Raw genomic sequence first — 18,566 nt, 5'->3', positions numbered from 1 at the left:
CTGCCAGTGGCTCATTAAGGTCACCAGGACAGCGACAGGAGACAGACGTAGACTAGATCCTATTTGCATGTGTGAGTTTAAGCTAGGAAGGCTAAAGTCGTTGCACACCTATTTCAAGGCGTGATAAAATTGTTCAATCCCTGAAAAAATTTAATATTGCTATTTAAAGAGCAAGTCACCCCCTACAAGAAACTTACTTCACTCCCTCTTCATGTTTGAAAAATGCAACAAATGCTGTTGCCTAGCAGACCGAGAGGGCGGAGCCACTAACAAATACACGCACACACACAGGCTCACAATGACATTGTGACATCATAATGTACCAGTTTACATCATAGCATACCTCTTAGCCAATAGCGATGGCAGATTTAAATTCAAATGCAGTGCAGAGTTTTTACCTGACAACGGCACAACACTGACAGTTTTAGGCAGAATATTTAAATTTTAACTAAAATGCACTAAAGTGCAAAATTATTGACGACACGTGTCTGCAGCACGATTAGACACACATTTATATAGTTTATCAGATTAAAAAAAAGTTGATTTGGGGGTGACTTGCTCTTTAAAGAGCAAGTCACCCCCAAATCAACCTTTTTTGGCGTGTGTGAAAATCAACTCTTTTTATCTGATAAACTATATAAATGTGTGTCTAATCGTGCTGCAGACACGTGTCGAAAAATAGTTTGCACTTTAGTGCATTTTAGTTAAAATTTTAATTTTCTGTCTAAAACTGTCAGTGTTGTGCCGTTGTCAGGTAAAAACTCTGCACGGCATTTGAATTAAAATCTGCCATCGCTATTGGCTAAGAGGTACCCTAGAACGTTAGCTGGTACCATATGATGTCACAATGTCATTGGGAGCCTGTGTGTGTATTTGTAAGCGGCTCCGCCCTCTCGGTCTGCTAGACAACAGCATTTGTTGCATTTTTCAAACAGGAAGTGGGAGTGGAGTAATACTCTGGTAGGAGTGACTTGCTCTTTAAGCTATTTCAGCGTGATGCACGTTTTTGTTTTTGGAGTATGTGCTTGTTTGAAAAAAAGGTGTTTGTGTTGCAAAAAGTGAGGTGACGTGTTTTTCTCACTTTACGGCTGATAAATAATTGTTGACATTCAAACAACAACAGAATGCATAGAAACCTCACCAAGCCTTCCCCCTAAAAACAATTAAGATGCTCCAAATCAGACCAGCCAGGTGCAAAGGTAACTCCCACGGGAATAGTCCCATCTGTTTAAATCACAGAAACAGTTTTAATGAGAGACCCTCACACTTCAACCAGCATCTGTTTCACAGAAAATCTGCACAACCAGAAGATGTGTGATAAGATGCAAAATCAGATCTGATGACTCCATCTGTCTCTCACATGGAGGAGTCCTTCAATATGACTACGTGGAAAAGGCAATTAAGAAGTCAAATAATGAGATTAGATGCAAGAAAACATCAGAAACATCTAAAGATAAACAGCTGAGAAAATCATCATCAGTTTGTTTTGGCTAGAAAAGAGGCACTGGGATATAGATATGTGCTCTAGTTGTAAGAAAGGGTTAGATTTTGACTTCTCAAGGTAACAAAGAAAAGGAAACACACACACACACACACACACACACACACACACACACACACACACACACACACACTTTGTGATGCCAGTTTGAGTCACTATTCTGACCTAGCCTTTCAAAAGTGTGCTTACATCGCCCCCTTGTGGTCAACCGGAAGTTAGGTTTAATGTTTTTACAATAGAAAATAGGCAGTTTTATCGGTGTATCGAATAAAAGAGAAAACTCAGCTGCGTTAATAAAACAAATTAAGTTGTGTTTACAAATAAGGGTAAACATTTGTATTTTATGAAAATGAGATTTTTGTGGTTACGGTTCTTCTTACTTTGAAACGGAGGTAGGAACCATCAGCAGTTGCTTGTTTCCTCAGGCGGAAACGGACGGTTCGCTGAAGGAGCAAATCAAAATGGCGAGCCAAGAAGAGTCTGTGAGGGAGTTCGTTGCTGTTACCGGTGTGGAAGAGGAGAGGGCCCGGTTCTTTCTGGAGTCCGCCGGCTGGAACCTGCAGGTGCGGCTTTTCCGCCTTTCTCTGTAGAGTTGCGGTGATCCGAGCGTCAGTCTGCTCGAAGGAAACTGCGGGTCCACGGCGTGTGTCGACGTTAGCCGCTGCTCCCGTCAATTTGTGCAAGTCACCCTTTGAAAATGGCCTTTCGGCTTTCTGACACCGGCAGAGAAGATGTCGTCCGGTCACCCCGCCGACACTCCCCGGATAACATGGATGTTATTTGTTCTTTTGGCGTGCGTGTCATCTTTTGAGTTTCGGTCCAGTCCACCGCGATTCCAGTAGCCAGTGGTAGCTAGCAGCGTTAGCCCCCTGTCACGCTACGTTTGTTATTTGACGCAGGAAGATAATCTTACTCTAAACATGCCGGTCATCAGATCGGCTGAAGTGTTTGTGTTAATGGGGGCTGGTGGTGGACGTAGGTCTGTTCATGTATTTAGTTATCAGTAACGAAAATGAAAGTAAACGATCAAGAAGTCGCTGCTTGGGGACACTTGCTCGCCCTGAGCTTTGTTGTGAACATGCTAGTGAAGGTAAGGTTAGTGTTCATGTGACGAACAGAGGCGCTGCGACACTGAAATATTGGAGACTGAGCCCAGCTCAGATATCCCCAAACATCACATTTAGGTATTTTAAATTAGTTAATCTTTTCAACAAGTTTAAACCTCATTCAAACTGTTTCCATAAGTATTTAACAAGGTTCTTTTTTTTATTCGGACGTGTAGGGTTGTGTTGTGAGTTTGCCTTGACATGTTTCAACCGGCGACCGCGGTCTTCATCAGAAGTTGTGTGATGCGTCTTTATCAGCTGTTCTTCTGGTGAACAGCTCCCTTGCTGTGTGGTAGCAACTCCACCACACAGCAGAACTCCTCCAGGCTTGTGTGATTTGAGAAGATGAAACATCAACGTTGCAGAGCATAGTCAGCGGTAGAGTCATCTTGCTGTTAACCAATCAGAGGTGAGATGTCCAAATATCAGGAAGTAAGACTCCAAATCCTGCCGTCTGAAGCTGTGCTCTGATCTGGCAGCCCTCTAGATCCTGAAACAGGCACTCCAGGGCATTTTGTACCCAGAGTACGACTTACGTGTATTCCTACTAGAGACCACTGCAGATGTATTGATTAAACGAATGAACCACACCTTTAATCAACAGCACGCCTCCCAAATAAAAGAGTGCTGAAGACATGAAGCAGATCCCAGAAGGTTTTGCAGAAGACAAAGATGTCTGACAGATTTTAATTCATGGGAGGAGATAAGAGGGAAGTGTGGTTTGTAGGTGGTGACTGCATGGTGGAGGAGAATGAGGGAGAAATTTTGTGCATGTTAAGAAGTCTGAATGACACGTAAACAATACAAATACCCCTCCCAGAAAGGCGCTACGCCTTCTGTTGTCCTGGCAGGGAATTGCTTTGGAGAACTCCGTGTCTCCACACCCGAGCTGACAGAGTCGTATAAACTAGGCTTTAGACGTGTCTCCGAGTCAGTGAATGTAGTCCTTTTATAAGGTTTGCTTGTATTTCTGTAACATTTAAACATCGATGTTTCCTCTCAGCTTGCACTTGCCAGTTTCTTTGAGGATGGAGCCGATGATGACATCATTACTCTTCCTCAGCCCGAGGGAGGCTCTTCTGTGTCTCGGTCCACAGGCCCCAGGTGAGACCTTTCACCTGTTGGTTAATTAATGGGACGCTTTGTTCTGATTAGATTTTATAACAGTGTTTATCTGCAGTAGTCAGCCCAGAGTGACCTCCTTCAGAGATCTGATGCACGAGGCAGAGGATGAAAGTGATGAAGAGGAAGGCCAAAGGTTAGTCTCAGTTTCAGATACAAACAGAAGGTTTCTTAGCGGCTTTCCTTCATCCTGACCTCTGAGCCAAACATGAAAACCCATTAAAGAAGACCGAATGGGTTTATTGGCTCATGGAGGAGAAGCTTTGTTTGGTTGTTTCCCATGATGCCCTTTGTGGCTCTTTTTTAAACGCTTTGGTTAACCTTCACAACCTCACGCAATCTGAACAGTAAAGAGTCCCGCCTACAGGAGAGGAATCCAGAATGCACCAAACTATTTTAGGTCTCCACTCGTTTACTGAGAGTTGGTCACTTTTCTGCTGCGTAAGCAGATTCTCCTCTGGTGCAGAGGGATGGTTGCTAGGAGACCTTGTGCCTTTTCAGGACAATAACAGTTAATTGTGAGTAGTACTATAAGTATTAATACATGTGTGAAAACTCGTTCTTAGCTTGTTGTTCGTGTAGCTTTTTAAAAATGGACGTGTGAGTTAAAGATGAAGGATGAACGTCTGAAAACTGGTTTTCTGTGAAACGAGCATCAAGCCACTTCTTACAGAAACACATTTGATTAGATTCTTGAAGAGCAAGTCACCCCCAAATCAACGTATTTTTCTGATAAACTATATAAACGCGTGTCTAATCGTGCGTAGTCTATAGTTTTGCACTTTAGTGCATTTTAGTTAAAATTTTAATTTTCTGCCTAAAACTGTCAGTGTTGTGCCGTTGTCAGGTAAAAACTCTGCACTGCATTTGAATTTAAATCTGCCATCGCTATTGGCTAAGAGCAGGGTGTCCGCAGGGTTTTAAAAAGTATTAAAAAGTGATAAATAAAAATAGTCAAATTTAAGGCCATTAAAAGTGTTAAATTTGGTCTCAGAGGTATTATTTTTTCCAAGTTAGGTATTATTTTTTTCAGACTATCAGGTGTCGTATTCTGAACATCGACATAGAAATATATTCCGAATGAAATGTTTTGAACGATTATAAAAATAAAACAAGCCGATTATTTGCTCCTCCCACTTGAGCTGCCCTGAGTTACAAATGAAGCGCTCCGTTGCCAACTTAGCGACGTTGATGCTATTTCTAACAGCTTCTCAGACCCCCTTCTTGACTTTTTAAATCTTAAAAGTACCTAGCGAACACCTCAGAAACATCTCTGGTAACCCTTAGCTACTTTCTGGATAACTGTCGTCGACATTTCCTGCTGCAGGTTAGCTAAACACTCCGCCTGCGCTCCGGACCATTCTTCAGGACATTAGGAAAGGGAATGATGTAGTGATGTGTCAGTCGCTAAAGAAACGGCTCTCGGAGCCGGTTCCCTGTTGGAGTAACCAGAGTGAGTGACACACACCGTACCTGCGGGCTCCTGAGCCACTAAAAACGGCTAAATGTGCGCGTGCGGCGCGCTAAACACACGTGCAGCTTGCCCCGATTGCTGTGAGACCGGGTTGGGGGGTGGGGGGTGCAGCTGTGGTTGGGACAATTATTACATTAACTGATGGACTTGTAAATAAATAGTTTATAAATAAGGTAGAAATAAGTTCCTCACGCTGATAACTAATAACTAATCTCTCTGAGGACACGGTGCTAGTGCACTCTCCTACAGCACCTTGACACGACTCAATAAATGTTATGCAACATTTTGTGAACATCAATTTATTTGCATTTATTTGTTATAAATGCCACTGTATAATTCTTGCTGTCAGTATTTGCAAGATATTGGTATTTGGGTCTGTACGGGTTAGACTTAAATGAGTTAAACCAAGGTCTACAGCCCTTGGGTCATAAACTATGAGCTATAAGTATATTGGTCTTTTTATACTGGGAATCAGGAGTTCTTTTAGTGATCATCTTGTTTCTTGTTTATTTTTGCCCTGATTGTGCCCTGGGCAGTTTTATGACTGAATAAAAATAAATTAAAAAAATCTACATAAATTGAAAAATCGTCTTAAATAATCGAGATCTCAATTTCAGTCACAATAATCGTGATTATTGTTTTTGCCATAATTGAGCAGCCCTACTTTAGCATATCCGGTCACATTATGATGACGTCATATTCAGTGGTCGTTCTGCATCATTTCAGGCCCCGTGGTCAACTGTCTGAACCGCTGAAAAGAAGTGCCTGGCATATTTTCTAAGTAAAATAAATATGCGCAATACGTTGTCAACATCAGTGAGTCTCTAAGTCTATGCTTTTTGTATGTTATATATGTTAAAATATGTGTAAATAGGTCGCTGATTAACATTTGCAATTTAGTGTTGTGATGGTTTTAAAAAAATTCTGAAGGTAGTAAAAAAAAAGTATTAAAAAGTAGTAAATTTTACTTAAGGATTGCTGTATATACCCTGAAGAGGTACCCTAGAACGTTAGCTGGTACCATATGATGTCACAATGTCGTTGTGAGCCTGTGTGTGTGTGTGTATTTGTTAGCGGCTCCGCCCTCTCGGTCTGCTAGGCAACAGCATTTGTTGCATTTTTTCAAACAGGAAGTGGGAGTGGAGTAATACTCTGGTAGGGGGTGACTTGCTTTTTAACCCTCTGGGGTCCAGGGTGTAATTTGCCGTTTGTGACTAATTTAGAGTTTTCCTTTGTATTTCCAAAATAAAAACCGTAACCACTGCCTTATGTGCCTGGTGGACATTTATCCTTCTCATCATCCTTTATATAAGCCTAATAAAAGCCTACTAAACTGCAGCGACAGTATATCTGTCCAGATCTCTCCAAAATATGAAGTTTACGTCAATATCTGTCTAATTGTTTGTTGTTACTCCGTTCGCGCCACTCCTTTCCCCGCCAAGCGGCTCCTTTTTGCGCACATCTCGTTACTCGTGCAGCCCTCGTCTCTCTCTCAGCTACATAATGATGCTTTTTTATCAGCTGAATATGTGAGACTTCCACCAACAGCAAAAGGATCTCATGTTTTTGTGGGTTTTTTAATGTTCACAAGCACATTCCCTCTCACGGATTACTAAACTGCTGTTTGGACAAGTTATCAGATTGTCTAAAAATAGGTCATTTTTTAGTTTAGTACAACTCCGCTTTTACGTTGCCTATTAACACAATTTGAAAACTGGGGTGTAGTTTATAATCTCCTTTTTAAAGCTGAATTGAAACCGAAACTCAGGGAGGCGGAGTCTTGCTGCTACAGCGTCCCAAGTCAGACCTGTTCAAAAGACGCATCCATGGACCCCAGAGGGTCAAAGGCCCAGAGGGAAAACGTGAAACACTTTGACTCGTTTTTCTTACTGAGTTTAAAAAAACAAACAAAATAAAAGTAGATAAATAACTTACCTAAACGACTGTAGTGGGATTAAATAGTGACTTTAATTCACCACCAGCAGTTTGTCAGGAAAGCTTAAATGTGAACTCAGATCTGACGTGTTATTATTGGTGTTACTAGTGTTATTATTGGTGTTACTAGTGTTATTATTGGTGTTACTAGTGTTATTATTGGTGTTACTAGTGTTATTATTGGTGTTACTAGTGTTATTATTGGTATTACTAGTGTTATTATTGGTATTACCAGTGTTATTATTGGTATTACCAGTGTTATTATTGGTGTTACTAGTGTTATTATTGGTGTTACTAGTGTTATTAGTGTTATTATTGGTGTTACTAGTGTTATTATTGGTGTTACTAGTGTTATTATTGGTGTTACTAGTGTTATTATCGGTGTTACTAGTGTTATTATTGGTGTTACTAGTGTTATTATTGGTGTTACTAGTGTTATTATTGGTGTTACTAGTGTTATTGGTGTTATTATCGGTGTTACTAGTGTTATTATCGGTGTTACTAGTGTTATTATCGGTGTTACTAGTGTTATTATCGGTGTTACTAGTGTTATTATCGGTGTTACTAGTGTTATTATTGGTGTTACTAGTGTTATTATTGGTGTTACTAGTGTTATTATTGGTGTTACTAGTGTTATTATTGGTGGTACTAGTGTTATTATTGGTGGTACTAGTGTTATTATTGGTGGTACTAGTGTTATTATCGGTGTTACTAGTGTTATTATTGGTGTTACTAGTGTTATTATCCTAGGAGCCATAATTAAATATACTTTTGGGGCATTAATCACTAGGCTTCCATTTTTATTGTTTCTCTTTTGTTGTCATGGTGACGCAGCAGGGGTGGCATGGGTGCAGTTTTTATTGCCCGCTACAGTTCGGTTAATCACGTTACATTTCACAGTTCATACTAGTTTATTTACCTTGTTTACACAGTCGTGTTTGACCCGAATCCGTGGAAGTTGCTCCTGTAAACGGCTGTAGTAAACAGAAACACTTTCCGCCGCTCCGAGTTACCGCACCAAACCCATCCTGTGCCTCTGCAGCCATCGTGGAAGTCGCTACAGTCTCCTTCTGCTTAGACGGAGGGTCCTGGTTCCGTTTCACATTCCACACTGGGAATTTGGGAATTTGACCACTGCTTGTAATAAAACGCCATCACACCGTTTGTAAATAATGCCGCCCATAACGGCGTCAGACTATCATTTAAAGCACTTAGAAGGAGAACTTCCACGTTTATAAACCATCGTCCAGAATGGCGACACAAAACCTCTTTGAGCTTTCAACGGCTGCATCTTTTATGAATGTTCTGCATGGTTCCGATGGGATTGTTGCTTCATCCTGGTTTCCTGACAGGTTTTTCGCGGGAGGGTCAGAACGCAGTGGACAACAGATTGTTGGACCGCCAAAGAAAAAGAGCTCCAACGAAGTGGTGGAGGATCTGTTCAAAGGGGCCAGAGAGCACGGAGCTGTGCCTTTGGACCGCAGCGGGAAAGGACCGGGAGAATCCAGCAGAGCGAGGGTAACGGCCGTCTCCTCCTCATCAGCCACCAGCAGCATCTTTGTCTCTGATCTGCTTTCCTTCCTTGCTGTTTTTCCGTCGTGCCTCCGGCGGTTTTCCAGGCTTTTGTTGGGGGCGGTTACAGACTGGGAGCAGCTCCTGAGGAGGAGTCGGCCTACGTAGCAGGAGAGAGACGCGCCTCCAACAGTCAGCAAGATGTGAGTCTTTGTTTTGATCCTGAACTTAAACCAGGAAAATGAAACCCGATCCGTGGCTTTGTTTGGAAAACAGGAGGTATTATTATTTATACTCCAGGATTTTAGCTGCTTAGTAACGATTGATTCAGTTTGTCTGGAATCACCAGTCAGAAACTCGAACTCGAGTCTTTCTCAACCGCACCGAAAACATTCCAGGAAATGTGTTTTGTTAGGTCCACGTGGTTCTGAAGCTCTGGAAGACCGGGTTCAGTCTGGATAACGGCGAGCTCAGGAACTACAGCGATCCGGAGAACGCAAACTTCCTGGAGGCAATCAGAAGGGGGTGAGAAGCGACGAGGTCATAACCCCCGCCCCCCACCGCTGTTTTACTCACCTGTTGGCTTTATCCTGCAGGGAGATTCCTCTGGAGTTGAGGCAGCGTTCCCGAGGAGGCCAGGTCAACCTGGACATGGAGGACCATAGAGACGAGGACTTTGTCAAACCCAAGATGGCTTTCAAGGCCTTTGAAGGTGAAGGCCAGAAATTAGGAAGGTAAGGACATGGGACCAGGAAACGGGTCTTAATGGTTCTCCCTGGGTATGAAACCTGTTTATTTAGGGATCAACTTCGTTTTCAGGCTCATTTAGAATAAAACAGGTTTTCCAGTTGATCGTGTGAGACGATGTAAGCAGGTTCTCTCCTCTAGTGCCACCCCGGAGCTGACTGCAGCTCCAGACGTCTCCCAGCAGGACCGGGCTGCTAATGAGGCTCAAGCCAGCGCCTCGGTGACCCTCGACCCCTCTCAACCCACCACTAACATCCAGATCCGACTGGCCGACGGCGGCAGGCTGGTACAGAAGTTCAACCACACCCACAGGTGAAGCAGGAGCTGTTTTAGGTGTTGGAACGGATGTTTTCATCGGTGGTTTAGAGCTGAACCAGGCTGGTTTTAGAGACCTCCGCTGCTTTTTCGTGTCCTCTGGAAACCAGTGGCTGGAACACACCAGACCTGGTTTCATCCCAGCAATCAGGAGTCCAAGACCCTTTCAGTAAGGTTGACGTGTAGCAGCTTGTTTCTGATTTTCCGGTCAGAGGTGAGCCCCTCGGAACGCTCAGCTCCGTCTGCGACAGAAACGGAATGTTCCTGTTCCCAGAAACATTCCTACAAAGCGGACCAAAGGGTTTTGTGTCCGTACGCTTTCACACGGAACCGCGGTACGCAGCTTATCTCGCTGTTGTAGAGCGACGGGTCGCGTTGGTTTACAAAAACTCCAGAAGGTTAGAGAGAACGTTCCTGATTAACAACGAGGTGAAACTACATAAAAAAGAAAGACTGTCTCTTAGATCAGTTAAACTAACAGAACACCGGACCGGATCTTGTTTCTCCGCAGGGTCTCGGACCTGAGGCACTTCGTGGTGGCGGCCCGACCCGCCATGGCCGCACGCGAGTTCGTCCTCATGACCACCTTCCCCAACAAGGAGCTGTCTGATGAGAGCCAGACGCTGCAGCAGGCCAACCTCCTGAACGCCGTCATCGTCCAGCGGCTAAACTGAGGCTGGGCGCGCCCCCCCTCCCCGAGGGAGGAGAACACGGACACACATGTGGACTTCTAGTTTCTGATTTTTTGTTTTTCTAAAATAAAATGTTTAATTCAGCTTCCCAGCTTAGCCCTCCGCCTGTCCTCTGAGGACTCATGAGGACAGAAACAGTCCTGGTTTCCATCACTGGTTTTGGTGGAGAAAAACCACAGTCCACCTCTCAAAGACAGGTTTCCTCCTCACTCGTTTCCACTTTTATTTTAATCTTTGCTAATCTTAATCTGGCCCTTGAACAACGTTTACAGTCGGGAGCTTCTGCAGACCCTCCCACCAGCAGATTTCCTCCGAACGACACAAACCACACAGACGGTGAGTCGTATCGATGCCGTGGTTTTGTTTCCACATCTAGTCGTCTGTAAGGATGTAACTTGCTCCTGAACAGCTGACGCCTCCAGCCTTACTCCCCTCCAGAAACACACCTGTCTCTTTGTCTAAAAGCAGATGGATTTATTTTTTTAGACCGTCCCCGGCCCCTTGTTTGCTTTCTCCTGCAGATGGTTGATTTTTCCCACTTACTCAACAGCATTTTGATGCAGACTGGTGTGAAACCGACAATTCAGCTTTATCATCAAACTGCTGAGCCGAAGAGCATCATCATAAACACTTAGTAGATGTTAAATTCCTGTAACACTGACATCTATGCATCCTGGGGCAAAACACAAGTATGTTGGCACCTCTGATTAAAATAAACTCATTTTATGGTTGATGTATAAAGAACCTGCTGTCCTGTGCTCTTTAAAGTAACACAGAGCAGTTTCTTGCTCCCCCTGCTGGTTGAAAGTGGAATTACAGCTGTCGTTAACAACCCTGCCGCAGCTAGCGCTAACAACCAGCTAACACTAACGTGAGCCATCTGATATTAAATAAACCACAAAGTAAAAAGATCCACATCGTTGGACAAAAATAATACTTTAACATCTAGTAGCAACAAAGCCAGGTCACCATCAGTCTGATTTTGTAGCCTCCTTTAGCTCTCAGACTAGCGTATGCCGCGCCGATGTTCACTCTGGTTTTAGCTCTTTGCTTCACCTCCAAAACTTTACTCTCTTACTTCTACTCCCAGGGTTTGCCATGATGCTAACAGAAATGTAAACTTTTTTTCTTTTTGTGCTTTATTGAAAATCAGCAAACTGGAAATGCTAACCACTAGCATAACAGCTAACAGCCGTAAAGCAGGTAAAGAGCGCCCCCATGGAGCCCCTATACCCGCTCTGGTCAGCAGAAGACTCCAGAGTCGTGTCAAAAATGAAAAACTTCAATGTTAAGGCGCTAGCTTAAAGTTTAAAAGCTATCAAGTGTTACTTTATAAAGACTAGGTTATTTAGTATAATAAACACCTTGAACATTAGTAACATTTGTTGTCTGAAATTATTTTAAGCTGCTCAGATCCTTTTAATTTAGTGTTGGCAAAAAGCGCTGAATGTAGATATTACAACTGAATGTCTAAAATAACAATTATCTATGTTGATCCACAGCTTAGCGTACATTTCCTGTGGGAATTCTGGCTTTCCTCATTGACAAATATTAAGCCCTGTATGTAGGGCTGGGCGATGCAGCCTAAAGTCAGTATCACAACATATTGAGGAGTTCACCTCGATAACGATAAATGGACGATAACTACAGGGAAGCACAGAAACAAATGTCAAATAGATGGGACTGTCACGTGCATCACACTGAGACATTTTTACGTGACTCGAGGTGGTTCCGCATGAATGTTGCCAACCTTCACACATATTTTACTTTTTTTCTAGCATCTACAGCAGGGGGCAGTCTCCCCCTCATCCCACCCCATTGTTGATTCGCCCCTGGATACTGTCGGTATTTTCTTCTCCATGAGGTTTTATTTTTGAAGAACCAAAGCGGAAGCGTTGCTGTTTACGTGGTGAGTGACGTCAGCTGCGCAGCTGAGAGGAGCCTCAGGAGCGCGCAGACAGACGGGCTGCAGGAGGAGCTCACCGGGTTCAGGCACGGCAGCGGCTCTGGGACACGCGCTCACGCATTCACGCACCCACACGCAGCGCTGAAATGGGAGTGGAAATCGAGACCATCACTCCGGGTGACGGTAAAACATAAATAAAGCTGTTGCGTGAGAAAGCGGCTCCGTAAGGAGGTGCGCGGCTTTCAGCTCCTTGTTTGGTTTCTCCGCAGGCAGAACTTTCCCCAAAAGAGGACAGGTCTGCGTGGTGCATTACGTGGGTGAGTGTTGAGACATTCTGCTGGTTCTGGTTCTCGTTCTGGACGGAGGCCGAGTCTGAAACGCGGTGGTGTCTGAAACATGTCTGAGATTATAATCCTCTTGGTTAGAGTGCGCGGACCCCGCTGAGACGCACAACCCAGTTTGATCGGCTCAGATTACCAGTCACTCATACTGGGCGGTTTGACAGCTGAACCCAGATCACCTCTGGCTGGGTCTTTCATTCTGTGGATTTGTCCGGAAAGCTGCACCGGGATCAGTTTGGTACGTCCTCGAGTCTGGATCAAACGCAGCGCAAAAACGCGTCTGTGCCAAAAACTGCCCTTGGCGCAATAGTGTCGTTTGGTGGTTCAACAAAAATAAAATATAACTAATAAATAAGTCAAATTAAATCTAACGTATTCATTAGTTATATGCCAGGAGGAATCTACTGAACCCAGACAGCGGGGGTTCAAATCCCGTCTGGTTTTCTGTGTGTGCGCGCGCGTGTGTGTGAGCGGATTATAACCGTCTGGGAGGCTGGAATAATGGCACCCTCACTGCGTTGTTCAGCTTGGTTCCCTCTGAAGCTCATCTCCCCACAGGAGCTGAAATCAGACCTCGAACATCAGAAATTACAAATTGTATTGATCAGTAATTTTTCAGCAGTAATGGCATTTATTAGGCTGTTATTGGTTATAGGTGGGAACGCTGTAAAATCAATATGTTTCCCTTATTTTGGAATTTTTACAACTTGCGTTCATGATGTGTTTGTGTTTGTATACAGATGTTCTATTTTTAGAAACCACCCACAAAGCAGAAAAGTAAAGAAATAAATGGAAAAAATAATTTCTGAGCACACTTATTTGCAATTTTGCAAAGCATGACAGAGCTTATGGAGAACTTTCTGCCAAAATAAACAATAATAATAGACAAATAAATAACTGGCAGTGCAAATACAATATAAATGAATGCAAATACGTTCATATTTATGTAAAGGTGGGTCTGCAATCTGTAAAATAAAATTCCGTAACCTTTCCTTGTCCTGAGTGAATTTCTCCACAGAACACAAACACAAATATTGCCAGAGACAAAATATCTGATTTAAAATCCTCAAAAGGGGAAAAAATACAAAATTTTTGCAGAATGGTTCAGTATTTATTCAGTCACTGAGATGAATTTGTGCTTTAGATAAAAAAAATAAATTTGGATTGAAAGAAAAAAGAACCATCTGGCCTTTATAAAAGCTGCTGGCGCCTCCTGCTGGACTACGCTGATACTTCCTGGTTTTATTTGTGACTTTTTGTCTTCAATAAAAAACCTTAAAAGGTGTTTTTGACTGAAAAACATTTTTAATCATTATCTCCGATTATAATTGTTCAATCTGAGTGTTTCATGCAGGCTGAACATGAGAATAGTCTCCTACACCTATCTCCTGCATTAGCTTCTGATAGAAAACAGACGGTGAAACTCTAGGATTAGAAAATCCTGGCAGATACGTCACCCTCTCACTTAACATTCATGGACTCATCTAGACTCACGACGGGGAAGGCTGTTGTTGGTTTAGCGTCCAGGAAACAGCAGAGAATATCTCTGCTAGTAGAAGCTAACTGTTAGCATTAGTACTCCACCGCAGCAGAACTCCTCCAGGCTTGTGTTGTTAGCCAATCAGAGGAGAGATGTCTCAAATCCTGTAGTTTTCTGAAACCTCTAACTTCTACTTCCTGAAAGAGGAGCACCAGATTTTTTTTTTACCACAGAAATGCACTCACAAGGCATTCATTCATTCATAGGGACCACTGCAGATGTGAAATCTTCTGTCACTACATCAAAAACAAATTCTGCAACATCAGCTCTCGAGTCTGGTGTTCTTTCCTTTCCCAGAAAGTCCAATGGGAGGAACGAGCTCCGTAGCACAAACCTGCTTCTGTCTAAATGATGTAACTCGGCTCTGGTTTCTCTTTAGAACCGAGCCTGGACGACCCAATCTACAGGATTTCCTTTCCTGTCAGCCCACAACACCCCCCCCCTGAAATCTGTCACGAAACAAAACACTTCGTTACATAACCGAGGCGTGTTTTTGGAATTGGGATTTCTTTGGGTTGGAGACAAACTGCTGCTTGCTGATGGAAGTGGAAAGGTGAAGCTTGGATCGAACCTTTCAGCTCCCACAGATTATTCTGCTTCAGGACAAGACTCCCACTCAGCTGCCAGGATTAAAGGCTGCATCCAGCCTTTTCCCTGATGCGTCTAACGACGAGTTGCACTTACGCACAAGCGCATCACACCAAGCTGCACGAGCACGCTTCCTTGGTGCTAATAACTGGTTGGAGGGCTGCTGCTCTGCAAACGGGCGCTTGGCACGGGCCCTTTCCAGTGTCCTCCAGCAGCTTCCATCAGGGTTGTAGCAAGGATAAAGGAAACAGAACAGAAACTTCTGTTTTTACTGACCTGTAATAAACTCAACTCTTTCTTAGATAAATGGTTTTTAGTTGTAGTCACAGCAAACCGCCCTGGCAGTAAAGATATTAGAACACAGTTTGCCGATCTCAAACCTGTATTGTTTTAAATCTTTATTAACAAGAGGGCAATTACAAAATGACACCACGTAACACGTTTGATTTTAATCAGACGTTTAACAGCTCTTTTCCTCCGTGGTTGCAGGGTTGTTCACAGACGGGCGGAAGTTTGACTCGTCCCGAGACAGGGATAAGCCTTTCCGATTCAAGATTGGTAAACAGGAAGTGATCCGAGGCTGGGAAGAGGGTGTGGTGCAGGTAGGCTCCAGGTGGGGATTGGTCTGTAAATATAAAGCGTTATAAAGTGTTGACTTGCTGTCTGGGCTAAAACGATGTGCTGTTTCTTTAAACCTTTCAATAATAAATGTTATTGAGATGTCTGCGGCTGCTGCTGGAGCCATTGTGAAATGACCGGGGCTGGTTTATTAAAACCGTTAGTAAACAAGATGTTTTCTTTCCTCCGTCCCTCGTGGCGTACCTAACTCCAGCTGCAGTAGGATCCAGCGGCTCTCTAACCGTCATCTGTCTCATCCACCTCCAGCTGAGCGTTGGTCAGAGGGCCAAGCTGACCTGCACGCCCGACTACGCCTACGGAAACAAAGGCCACCCGGGCATCATCCCCCCCAACTCCACCCTGGTGTTCGACGTGGAGCTGCTCGGTTTGGAGTGAAGCAGACCTGCAGCCCGTGTGTTGTGTAAGTCATTTACCACGGATCGTTCTCGGCTGACTAGTAAGAATCACTACAGTCAGACGGTTGAAATAGTAAAAATATTTCTTGATTTGACAGGATTTTTATGTTGGAAGCAGAAAGATAAGGCGGGTTATGCTGTTGAAACACGGCAGCTGAGTCATCGTATCTCTGACGTGACAACTTTAGTCCTGGTCTGAAGTTTAGTTCATGAAGGCCGCTGGCACTTGAGAACCTTATCTAACACGAAAACGGCTCCAAATCATTCAGTCTTACTAGAAATGTAAGAAAATATCGATACACGGGAATATTGTGACACTTCGTATTATGATACCGGATTGATATTTAACAGCTTTTTCAACTTTTGCTGTATTTGTTTAATGTGGTGCAATTCAATTTCTGACTGCTAGGTGGCAGCAGTGTTAACGGCGGAACGAGATATCGCGATGAAGCCTCCTTCTCACTGGAGACATCAGCGGCGCAGAACGGCCGTTTCTGGGACACGTCAATTTCCGCAGTTAACACAAGGCTAGACAGGAAATCGCACATAGTTTCAGTGTAAAACATCCAGTGATTTTCAGAATAAAAGACTATTGCAGTGATGCAATTTCAAATCTATGTAGATTACGTCAATACGTGTGACCTAACGGCTTCCAGCGCCGTTCAGTAAGTGCAACGGTGTGTATTAATCCTGGCTGCGGAGAGGAACAACAGCACATATGACATCAAACGGGATTTTCTTCTTTTTCATTTAATCAAGCATACAGAAAGATAGCAACACGTATCCAAAAAGGTTTGTTTCTGTTCTGCTTAGCTCAGCTAAGGTTTCACGGGTAACAACGCACCTTTTTTTTAATCAATTAAGCAACTGGAAATATCCACGTGTCTTTTATTTTGAAAGTTTCCAGATGCTTCACACTGCTTTAGCGTTTGACTTCTTGTCTGCCCGATCTGAAGTGCTGAGGCTGAAGTGTTTTGGAAGCGTTGTGCGTAAATAAACTCGATGCGAAATCGATGCATCGCTACGCTTCTGTGACGCTTTCGAAACGCAACGCTTTTGCGGCCAGTGTAAATGCACCCATCCACTACAACACTGGCTGATTGCTGCATGCTGTGCTCCGCGGACCTTACGTAGCTTACATGTTGTAAAGGCCCAGGTGCAGATATTTGGCCCAAGTTTGTTGCAGACGCAAGTGCCGTCGAATCGCGTACATCTTGTGATAAATGCGGGAATGAAGTTGAATTTTAAGTATAAAAAGCAACTTTAAAGTATAAATATTCATTTTTCCATTCGTCTTCACAGTTGACTTCACACCAGTGTGATGAAGAGGAGCTCCGACACGTCTGATTCTTCACTGTTTCACTACTTATTTAATCAAACGAGGACAGTTTGTGTTACCTTGTCTCTGTGGCTGAGGTATGACACGGGCCAGAAACCCACATTCAGATCTGCTTTTTCGTTATGTGTGTGAGCGCTGCTTTTGCTTTTATGTATTTAGGAAGTGTGAGATCACACTTAGGAAATGTGAAGAAGATGCAGATGAAACTTTAGTATCTTCAGTGAGTTTGTTACCGCTGAAACGGCCTGCAGATTTTCTTTTAACGTCTCAGAAACTAAAGTGTATAAAAAATAAAAAGTGGGCGTTTCCTCTGACGGGTGAAGTTAAAGCGTCACAGTGCAGCACAGTAATCGACCCTGATCCTTAAAACGGGACGTTTTTGGACGAAGCCAGTGTGAGACGAGTAACTGGCGAGAACAGAAACAATCCCGGTTGTAGACGTGTGCCTAACTATGGTCGCCTGGCTCCGCCTGCACGTTCAGGGTCCGATGCAAACGAGCTGAAAGCTTTGCTTTTAGTTTACATTTTTACCGCCTTTTCATCTCCTTTAAACCCTTTTAAAGCCAAACCAGAGTCAGACGGGATCGATTGGGTCGGATCTTTTTTGAAAACAGCCTGAAATAATTTGCCTTGAAAACGAGGTCAACGTTCTCCTCGTCGCCTCGCTGTGTTTAAACTTGAATTCTGTACTTTTTGGTTCTGAGTTTCTGTCTTTGAAAGCCAAAGCGCTGATCTACAATCTCCTTTTTAGACCTCTGTCTAATGGAAGACAGTGTTGTGTTAAACTCAAGCATCCTAGTGGTTTTTATACACGAAAGATCTAGTTTAAAATGGAGTTTAAAGGAAGGTGTTTGCTGGCACCAACCTTCTGCTCTGTGTGGTGATGATGAAATGTTTCTGTGTGCAGGCTAAACCGACGATGATGTCAAATAAAATACAAAAACTCCAACCGCCTACTGAGCTGTTTCTTATATTGTTATAAATGGTAAATGGCCTGTATTTGATATAGCACCTTCTACAGTCCTGGAACCCCCCAAGGCGCTTTACAACACAATCAGTCATTCACCCATTCACACACTGGTGGGAATGAGCTACAATGTAGCCACAGCTGCCCTGGGGCACACTGACGGAGGCGAGGCGCCACCGGTCCCTCCGACTACCACCAGCAGGCAAGGTGGGTTAAGTGTCTTGCCCAAGGACTCAAAGACAGTGACAGACTGAGCGGGGCTCGAACCTGCAACCTTCTGATTACGGGGCGAGCACTTAACTCCTGTGCCGCCGTATATTGTTGAAATGATGGATGACTAAAACGAGCTTCCTCAGAGGAATGGGTGGGCTCAGACTTAGCAAAAGGAGCCTGCTGAGGTGCTCTGACTACACATCTGACCTCTGACCTCCAGATGTGTTCTGGGTT

General features: G+C 43.7%; 2 protein-coding genes across 5 annotated transcripts; both read left to right on the top strand.

Annotated features, from left to right (window-relative positions):
- The first annotated feature begins 1,906 nt into the window (after positions 1-1,906).
- On the top strand, positions 1,907-11,148 carry nsfl1c (NSFL1 (p97) cofactor (p47)). Of its 3 annotated transcripts, none has more exons than XM_015968756.3 (9): positions 1,907-2,064; positions 3,611-3,711; positions 3,791-3,865; positions 8,491-8,656; positions 8,758-8,853; positions 9,066-9,175; positions 9,247-9,384; positions 9,539-9,709; positions 10,224-11,148. In XM_015968756.3, the coding sequence occupies exons 1-9, from the start codon at positions 1,963-1,965 to the stop codon at positions 10,384-10,386; spliced, it is 1,122 nt and encodes a 373-aa protein (XP_015824242.1). In that variant the 5' UTR covers positions 1,907-1,962; the 3' UTR covers positions 10,387-11,148. The 3 variants fall into 3 exon arrangements, with proteins under 3 accessions (XP_015824242.1, XP_015824241.1, XP_070401062.1); XM_015968755.3 differs by having other exon boundaries at positions 3,788-3,865; XM_070544961.1 differs by having other exon boundaries at positions 1,926-2,064; positions 3,775-3,865.
- Positions 11,149-12,262: 1,114 nt separating this feature from the next.
- fkbp1ab (FKBP prolyl isomerase 1Ab) lies at positions 12,263-18,101 on the top strand. Of its 2 annotated transcripts, none has more exons than XM_070544964.1 (5): positions 12,263-12,493; positions 12,580-12,627; positions 15,269-15,392; positions 15,612-15,818; positions 17,116-18,101. In XM_070544964.1, exons 1-5 carry the CDS (start codon positions 12,457-12,459, stop codon positions 17,117-17,119), a joined length of 420 nt encoding a protein of 139 aa, XP_070401065.1. In that variant the 5' UTR covers positions 12,263-12,456; the 3' UTR covers positions 17,120-18,101. The 2 variants fall into 2 exon arrangements, with proteins under 2 accessions (XP_070401065.1, XP_015824249.1); XM_015968763.3 differs by having other exon boundaries at positions 12,306-12,493; positions 15,269-15,381; positions 15,665-15,818.
- The last annotated feature ends 465 nt before the right edge of the window (positions 18,102-18,566 follow it).

Source organism: Nothobranchius furzeri, chromosome 15 (genome assembly GCF_043380555.1).
Source record: "Nothobranchius furzeri strain GRZ-AD chromosome 15, NfurGRZ-RIMD1, whole genome shotgun sequence".
NCBI classification, from domain to species: domain Eukaryota; kingdom Metazoa; phylum Chordata; class Actinopteri; order Cyprinodontiformes; family Nothobranchiidae; genus Nothobranchius; species Nothobranchius furzeri.
The sequence above is the reverse complement of the archived record's forward strand: the minus strand, read 5'-3'. Positions and strand labels throughout refer to the sequence as shown.

Bases quoted from the DNA above. Each gene is read 5' to 3' on its own strand.
- nsfl1c (XM_015968755.3), top strand. From the start codon at position 1,963: ATGGCGAGCCAAGAAGAGTCTGTGAGGGAGTTCGTTGCTGTTACCGGT. The intron at 8,657-8,757 runs GTAACGGCCGTC...GCGGTTTTCCAG, and splicing joins GAGAATCCAGCAGAGCGAGG to GCTTTTGTTGGGGGCGGTTA. The intron at 9,176-9,246 runs GTGAGAAGCGAC...TTTATCCTGCAG, and splicing joins CTGGAGGCAATCAGAAGGGG to GGAGATTCCTCTGGAGTTGA.
- fkbp1ab (XM_070544964.1), top strand. From the start codon at position 12,457: ATGGGAGTGGAAATCGAGACCATCACTCCGGGTGACG. The intron at 12,494-12,579 runs GTAAAACATAAA...GTTTCTCCGCAG, and splicing joins GACCATCACTCCGGGTGACG to GCAGAACTTTCCCCAAAAGA. The intron at 15,393-15,611 runs GTGGGGATTGGT...ACCTAACTCCAG, and splicing joins GTGGTGCAGGTAGGCTCCAG to CTGCAGTAGGATCCAGCGGC.